General features: G+C 44.2%; 1 protein-coding gene across 1 annotated transcript in view; it reads left to right on the forward strand.

Annotated features, from left to right (window-relative positions):
* The window catches only part of LOC117582660, a 49,723-nt gene extending 42,476 nt beyond the window's left edge, over positions 1-7,247 (forward strand). Inside the window, exons 2-4 of the mRNA XM_034270573.1 lie at positions 1,298-2,311; positions 2,367-2,704; positions 7,088-7,247. Coding sequence (XP_034126464.1) covers positions 1,329-2,311; positions 2,367-2,704; positions 7,088-7,104 — 1,338 coding nt within the window. The 5' untranslated portion in view covers positions 1,298-1,328 and the 3' untranslated portion in view covers positions 7,105-7,247. The remainder of the gene's footprint in view (positions 1-1,297; positions 2,312-2,366; positions 2,705-7,087) is intronic.
* The last annotated feature ends 1,788 nt before the right edge of the window (positions 7,248-9,035 follow it).

Below are 9,035 nucleotides of genomic sequence, written 5' to 3' on the forward strand. Positions count from 1 at the left end.
GATCATCGGCAGGCCACAGCGATCATCGATCAACAGACAGATGGACAGATGGACAGATCGACCGACAGACACACAGACGGACCATCGACTCTCGCGAGCTCTAGAGAGATAATGGCCGGCTTGCCATTTTGCATTTTTGCATTTGTAATGCAACTGAAAACCAGAATGAATTGTAATTTGTTCGAAATCAAGCCACGGCAGCAGCCATCCCCATCCCCAACCCATCGGTTCGGTCAAGTCCCAGTCCCAGTCCCAGTCCCAGCTTTGAGCACAGCACAGCGGCGATGGTATCTACAGCAAAAGAAGACTACATTTGCGATTGAGGATGTTGGTTGTTCGAGATGTGCTGATGTCGATGGGGATGGGAATGGGGATGGGATGGGTCTGTGGCTGCTGTGGGCAGAGGTTGATAGCATTGAACTTCGGTATGTGGCACAGTGGGTCGCGCATAAGGAACCATTAATCCTAATTGTTTTGTTCTTGAAATTCTCCTGAATTTAGTTAATAAGTGCGATATAACCCTAAGAATTTGAACTCTGGTAATTTTTGGGAGAAATTTCAATCGGATATCTTCATAAAGATTTATGATTTTATTATAATAAAATTAGCTTGCAAGAGTCAACTGAGAACCCTAGATAAAACCTACCTTTCACACCATCTCCAACCACTGTTTCTTGGCATCTTTTCCCTTGCTTCCCAGCCTCGGGTCGTCTCCGTTCGCTTCTTCATCTCTGAGTTGCGCCCTGAGCCGCAATTCGTATGTAAAGTCGGGCATTTTCAACAGTTATCAGAACGCCGACTTTTGTGCCTCTTACAGATCATCTCGCACTCAGGCAGTCTCGACTCCCCAGTTCCCATCCTCCAACCCATCCATAAACCAATGCAGTCCACCAACGGCTACGCAAATGGCAATTTAAGTCATTTTGTTTGCAGTTTTTTGCGTTCCTTTTTTTGTGTAAGGCGAATTCAAAATGGTTTAATATTATGCACAAATAAATTATGGGCCATTAAATGGAGCAGGGAAACATGGTAGGCAGTGGGCAGCGGGCAGGTAGGCCACGAGAAAGGCTCCAAGGAGTTTAGATACCTGGGCCACAGTCCAAGCACTGCCTCAGGTGGGAAAAATTTGTGTAAAAATGGCGCATAGCTGACGGCCTGTGGCTGTAAAATAGGTGTATTACGCAGAAATGCGTGCTACCTGCAGGAAAAACCATTAGAAAAGAGTAGCGGCCTCAGGAGCAGCTGTCCCCTTCCATTATGAAAACTCACATTAAAATCACTTCTCTTTCCCTTGCAGCGATCAGTTTGGTTCCGAAGATCGCCTCAAGATGTTGCCTTTGCTTCTGCTGCTCCTGGGCACGATCTCTCCGTCGTGGCAAGAGGGAAATGCCACAATTAGCTACCTGACGAAGGCTGGCTGTGAGGCCTTGATCAAAGATCCCAGTCTGTGCGAGTGTCAGGATCAGGACATCAAGTGTGAGACTCTCCAGGTGAACAGCGATAGCGAAAAGCTATACAGCATTAGCTGCCACATCTTCGATGCCAGGGGTTTTGGCTATATACCACCCTTGAAAGTGGGCAAAATTGGATCGCTGACCATTCAGAACTGTGCTATTCCCAATGCCCACAGTATTCCTAATCTGATCACTAAGCTGGGAATCACCAACTACACGGAGCTGGAGGTATTCAACTTTTTTGATCCCAAGAAGACCGATCGGGCAGAGGTGTTGCAGCAGCACTACACAAATCTACCGGGCCTGTCGAAGCTCACCATTTTGGGCTTCAAGTCCACGCTGCCCGCCGACTTTTTCAAGAATGTGTTCGAACTGAAGCATCTGTCGCTGAAGGGTTACAGCGATCTACCAGCCACCATCCTGCATCCTCTGACCAATCTGACCAAGCTGAACATCGTGATCAAGAACATACAGAAAGTGGCCAGCCAGATTTTTTCCAAGCAATCGAAACTCAAGCATCTGGTGATCGATTGCGATGTGAAGAACAGTAGCGTCGAGATGTCCGCCTTTGCCTCTGACGAGCTCTGGCACATGACCGACCTGCAGTCCTTTGAGCTCTTCAACTGCGGCGACAATGTGCCGACAGATTTGTTCTGGAAATCCGAACACTTGGCCTACATAGGCATTCGCAGCAACATTAGCTATCTGCACAAAGACTTTCTCCAGGCCCAGAAGCGACTGCTCACCCTTCGCCTCGAGAGGAACAATATTGCACGACTGCCAGATCAGCTGTTCTACTACACGCCCATGCTTTTGGAGATACATTTGGCTTTTAACAACTTGGATCGCATTCAATCGTAAGTCGACCCTATTATTGTAAATCATATCTAAATATAGTTCTCTGCGTTTCAGTGGTCTCTTCGACAAGTTGAAACAGCTTCAGGTGCTCAATCTGGAGCACAATCCGATTACTACCATCTCGCCGACAGCCTTTAATACCTTATCATCGCACATTTATGTGGGAAAGCTCTACCCGATGGCGGAGACAGCGGTCTGGGCACGAACAACGAATGCCACCATCTGCGAGGAGGAGTACATCTATGGGGTGTGCATCTACTGCAAGCGAGACGAGTACATTGACCACTTCGCCGACAAGGAGAACTGCAACAAGCCCACCCTGAAGGCCAAGGAAATCCTGGCCAAAAAGGCCCAAGAAATTCAGCTAAAATTGAGCTCAACGCCACAAGAGGGTGGGTAATCTGAGACATACTAAGGCACTCGTACAACTTTTGCTCATTCCATACTCATACCGATTTTTGTACAATAATTTATATTAAATTTGACAAGCGACTGCCATTCGCATGCCCATTCCATTGCATTGCCAAAATTGAAAACGAAAACGAAATCAGAAGCAAAAAGCGCATGAAACACAAACAATATTAATATTTGTTGCTCGCTTTCAACGCCAAACGATGATAAGAAGAGAAGAGCTCTGGGCGGGAGGGATGCGATGTCTGGGTGCGAAGTCAACAAAACATTTTTATATATAAATCATGAAGGAAAACAATTTATCTTTTGATTTGTAGCCAGGGGTTGGTTCTGCCAGCCACGGAAAATGAAAGGAAAACTTTTTTGTTTCGGCAGCAGCAACAGCAACAGAACAGGGAGCAACATGTCAAATCTAATAAGGCCTAATGTTGTCTTCCTCTTGGCCACCATTCCGGGATTGTAAGTGAAAGTCAGACAGTTGCAGTTCTTTTTTGTTTTTTTTTTGTTTTCGGAAGACATGGAATGAGCCAAAGCAAGTGAATTATGCGGGTCATGGGGGTACTACAGCGAGAGGGGAAAAGCAGTTCAGATGATTTCAGATTGCTATCATTTGTGATAAAAAAAAAGAAAGAAACTCCAGCCGACAGAAGCAACAGCCCCGGGAGTGAATGTTTGTATGTTATGCAAATCATATTTGACATTTGTGATTGTTGCCCTAACATATTCGATCTCGAGAGGAAGGGGTCCCACAGTGATGACAACTCATAAATGTCAAGAATATTACATGCTCGACATGTGATATCTGTGGGTTGCCGTTGCCCGAGATGAAAGTAGATTGAGCAGCAATCAAATGTAAATTTCTAGAAGTGGAATACACTTAGGATAAGCGCTGAAGGGAGTTAGGGGTGGGATAATCGGAACCCTAAAGAGCTCGAAATGTTTTAAATGAATGTTTAGAGTAATCTAATGGAAGGGATATTCTGTCGTGACGCTTCTGAGTGGCTCAGACAGATGTCTAGAAAAGAACTTCCAGCCTTTGGGTGGCTTTGCAGAGTCTTTAGAGTCTTGGGAGTCTAAGTACAGTGAAAACATCCAAGGAATTTGAGAGCGTTGCCTTTCCTTCAACTGTCACCTACTAATGGGTGTTACCCCCCTTTTTTGTAGCCTTCTTTAATTCCCCACTTTGATGCGCTTTAATGCAGGCCATAACTCATGGCCTCCACGGCGGCAACGACGACATTCTAATCTCAATTTGCTGTTTGAGTTGCCACTAATAAAACGCACGACAAACTGACACCACTGCAACGAACCACTGAACCACTCGCCTGAGCACGAAGCCACCAACGATCGCCCTCAGATACGTGGCATTCGATTTGGGTTTACTTTTTTAGCTTTCTTTGTTTCCGATAGACATAATTTGTCGGGGCGTGAGGTGACACTGACAGTGCCAGGGACAAGGACAGGCCGAATAAGGTTCTAGAGATGGTGGGATCTTGGGCTAGAATTTAGCGATACTTGAGGATGAACGAAAAATTGCAAAAAATATTTTTGTGTTCTACGAATAGCTTTAGAGCTCCATATAGGCATTTCAAAGAACGTTTCCTTTACTTCAATATTTATTGATTAGCAATAGATAAGGATGATATTTTGCATTGATTTCTTTTGAGAGTTATATAAAGAAAGTGTAACTAAAACCTCCTTTAGCAAACCAATTTGATTCCGACTAATTTTTCATAAGCTCACACCACAGCCAACAGAAAGAACCTTTATGGACTCCTCTCTAAAAGGCGACACACGACCAGCGGCCGGCTAACATAGCTCAAAAGAGAGCTGTGAGGCCTTTGGGCCCGCCGCTCCACAAATGCAGCTTTTGTACTACTCGTATCTGGCGGATACATTTCAAAGCAATGCCAACTGGGCTGCGTTTATCGCTTGGTAGCCCCACAGACAGACAGTCGACATTCGGACAGAGGAGCCATAGCCACACCGAAAGAGGCAGCAAAACAAACAAACTCACGAGAGACAGAGGCAAATGCAGAGAAAGAGCCGTATGTGAAATTTATGGGCATCAACGTTGAATTTGAAGCGGGACCCCGAAAACCTTTGGACCTGAGCTTGCGACTGCGACGGGGTCGAAGAGTTTGTAGTGGAGTGGAGTGGCCAGTCCAGGAGTGGACTCGACTCGACTCGACTCGACTCGCCTCAACTCGCCTCGGCTGGACTAGCTTCAGTGGCTGGCTTGGCATTTGTAATGCCTAAATGCTTTGGCGAATTGATTTTTGGTGTAAACGATGTGCAATTTTAATGGATTGTGCTGCCAGATAAGCTGACCAAAGGAGGGTGCCTGGCGATGGACACTCCACAGTGCACAGTGGACAGTCAGGGGACCCTGAATCGACTTTGGCTGACTTAGCGTCCGTTGGCTGTGTCGTTTAATTGAATTTGTTTTGATTAGTTGTTGCAGCGTAGCAGGCCATATCCAAGCATTTTGCAAATGCAACTTAAAGTGTTCTCTCTTGCTGGAATTTTAAACTGCCAAAACAAGAACAAACTTTGGAAAAAAAACCAGAACAGGACAGAACAGAATATAAAACATGTCATGCCTTGAGGGCCTGGGCTTTGGCTACCCAGCCAAAATTTACATTATTCATAGTCATAACAAGACGGAAAAATGTCAATTTAAATATTTGCAAATATTTTAACAAGACATGACACAAAAAACACAGCAGCTCCGGCGCTAATTTCACATGTGCGAAATAAAAATTGCGCACATTTTTGTTGGCCCCACATAAGAACAGAAACCAAAACCAAAACCCCAAAAAAAGGTGACGCAACTTTTTTAATTAATTAAGAGAGACCCGAAGAGAGAGCAGCAGGAGATGGATGAAGTGGAGGGAGCCCTGAAAGTTAGCTGAAGGCTTATCGAAGTATTATGCACAGATTCGGAAATGTATTTCGACTATGAGTGAAAAGAATGACAAATATTTAAGGGCCGTTTCAGAATTTCATTTAATATACAGCGGACTTCGAATATGCTTGGATCATTTTAATTTCTTCACCTCTGACCTACTTTTGCTTTGTTTTGCCAGACTGTTCCTCAATATAAGATTTATTTTTCTCAGTTGAAAACTTCTCAGTGTTTTCAGTAAAACAAAACTCAATTTACCCACCATAGTTTAGGCTTCGTAACTTTACTTTTCATTCGCATTTTGAGTGACCCAATCAAATCCAAACACTCCCCATTTCACACCCCTTCTCTCACAAGTCAATTAGACAGTGAGAAACCAAACACAGAATGCCCAGGCCTGAGGCCATGGCTGGTCAAAATCCAAATCAATTTGAATGACAGACCCAAACCAAAGTGCCAGCAATGCAGTTAACTTGTTGATTTTGCCTCCCAGGGGCATGATTTTCTCGAAAGAGACTGACTTCATGTTGCACCTCATTCAAAACTGGGGAAAATTTCAATTGTTGATGCGTAAAAGTCAATTTGTGAAACGAAACTCCAGTCCTAGTGGGAGGGAGAGTCTGAGTCCAAGGCGGAAGTCCTGCAGTGGGATGCACTGTGTGTGTGTGTGTGTGCGTAGTGTATGCATTTCAATTAGAATAAGATTGACAGATAAGCTGTGGGGTGGGACCAGAGCCCCAGCACCGAAAGCAGTTACAGCCGGAGCCCCAGTCCCAGCCATAGGCACAACAATGGATCCGTTGTGCACTTGTGCACTTGCACTGGACGGATAAGGTTAAGCGCCAACCCAGGGGGGGGGGGACCAAAGACGATATGCACTTGGCTTGTGGTTTTTCGAATTTAATTGAATTTAATTGATTTGGTTTTGGGTTCAGCTTGGTCTTGGGCACGGACTATGGGGGGATTCTGCACTTTTGGGGTTGGTTTCCGCATAGTTAGGGTAGAGGTAGAGGTCTTTAAAGTTGGCCCGGGACTGCAACTGGACTTTGCTGTACTGTTAAATGTTGCATGACTCTCCCGAGTTGGCAGTGTAGAGTAGCAGTGAAAAATTGCAGCTGTCAGCGTTGCCCAGAAAAATGATTTGTTGATTTTGTTTCTTGTCTCGAACCAGGCGAGGGTATGGGAGGAGGGTCTTGCATAAATCATAACATATTTTACATATTCCATACATATTTGATGCATTCCCCTATCCATGGTGCCCCCATACAATCTTGTGTGTGCAATTAAAGTTAATATAAATGTTTAGTAATTATTGTGTCTGTCTCACTGTGAGAGTGGGGTCTGGTCTGAGTGAGTTGAATGAGCTGCCTTTTGGCCAGCCACAGCTTGGTTTTTATTATAATTGACTCAACAAGCCTGCCAAAATGTGTCTGAATTTGAACTCTTTCTCTTGCAGAATATTTGGAAGACTAAACTCGCAGGACCTGCTGGACTTTTGATATTATGCATCAATGCTAAGTACAATACGAGTAGTATATGAATCTATGGAAATGTTTATGTATTCAGTGAAAAATGCAATTGACAAATAAACTAACAACAAAATAGGTTAAGCTTAAGGTGCTGTTGAAGTGAGTTTATTTAATTGGAATCTCGAAGAAAAGATCATCGATTGTCTCGTTTATGATTCATTCATAACTTCCCAAAATAAAACCCATGGGAAATACGCGCAACTATCAAATATCCCACATAGTCGAATGATATTTCTCCCATACGAGTATTTTCTGTGCTATTAGCCCCCGCCAGAAAACTAAACGTAATACAATAGCATTCCATTTGCCATGCAACAATGGAATAGCCACGGAATGGAACTAATATTTGCCAAAAACTGCCAAAACAAAACGACTAACATAAAAATCACAATAAAATAAAACAAAAGCAGGAGGAAACACACAGAAGAGAACAGGAATCCTTGTGTACATGTTACAGGGAGAGGGATACTAGTATACAGATGGAATAGAGGGTGCTAGGCTGAAAGCTTTCTCCAGTCTTGCGCCTTTTGTATGGTTGATGTGTTTACATGGTGATTTTTTGCTGGCACGCGATATCCCTTTTGGCCCCAGCACCATCTCCCACTCCCTCGCCTCCTCCATGTGTTTGTCCTCCTCATGACTGGTGCTGTCTCGTGGCTGTGGGTCTGTTTGCTGCTGACTGGCTGTCATATATGGGGAACTATGAAATGTTCTGGCACATACATTCAACTATTGTTTGAGTTTGTTGGTCCTTCGCAGGCGGTTTGTGCCTGGCATACACATAATTGTTGCTAGTGTTCGGCCGCATTGTTGCTCAAACAAAGGCTGAGACAACATTTGTCGTTAGCTATTTATTTGGATTTATTACCACGTCGATGCCACACTGCAGTTAATTAGAAGGGGTTTGGATTGAAGAAGGTGTAGGCAGCGGTAAGAATGGTATTACAGGAACCACTTTTGACATTTTCAGCCATAAGTGGAGCAGTATAAATAGTGTGATTGGCAGAGTAAAATACAGACGGTTGAGAAAACATCGTGCAACAGCCACTCAAGGGACAGCTGAAGGCCAGCCACATCGTTGCAACTGCAGAACAAGGTGTTCTCTTTCTCTGTGTGTCATGTCTTCATTGCTGAATGCAAACAACAACAACATCAGCGGCAGCAGCAGCAGCAGTAGCTGCCACAAATTTATGCACGCACATGCAGCTGGTTGCAATTTTTTGCAAGGCCTCTGATGTTGCATGTAGCCGCCTTTTTGGGGCGTTTTGCCGACTGCCGACCGGAGTGGACTGCTGCAGGTGCAACAGCAGCACGTGGCATGTGCAACAATGATGTCAAACAAAATATGCAGTCAAATCTAACAGACAGAGCAAAACAGCACATGGAATGGGCACAGGCACACACCGCACACACTCCATGGATGTGATTGGGTTGTCACCAGGTTGTCTCTCTGTCGCTGGATAATTCAAATGCCATTGAGGTGGCATTTTTTGTAAGCTAAGGAATGCATTGAACCATGTAATGTTTGATAAATGGTTGGTTGTTGTGTATGAGAGTTGTGGGACGATAGACTTTCAAACTATTTCAAACCATTCCCATTATATAAGCCTTAGTTTCTCAATCATCTAATATTGACTCCACCAGCAGTTAACCCAACTTGTTCAAATAGCCCAAAGGACAATCGACTCAACCATTCAATGCCGACACAAACATATCAATAATTTATCATATTTAACAAAGTCACGCCCTCTGACAAATCGCAGTCCGGTGACCAACCAGCAACCAAGCCTCACAATGCCTAAGCATCGAAATTAGCGCAAATAACAATTAAAAATGCTTGAATGCATTTAATTACGAGTATTTTGTTGATTTTTT

The sequence above is a fragment of the Drosophila guanche genome, unplaced genomic scaffold (assembly GCF_900245975.1).
Source record: "Drosophila guanche unplaced genomic scaffold, DGUA_6, whole genome shotgun sequence".
Taxonomy (NCBI): Eukaryota; Metazoa; Arthropoda; class Insecta; order Diptera; family Drosophilidae; genus Drosophila; species Drosophila guanche.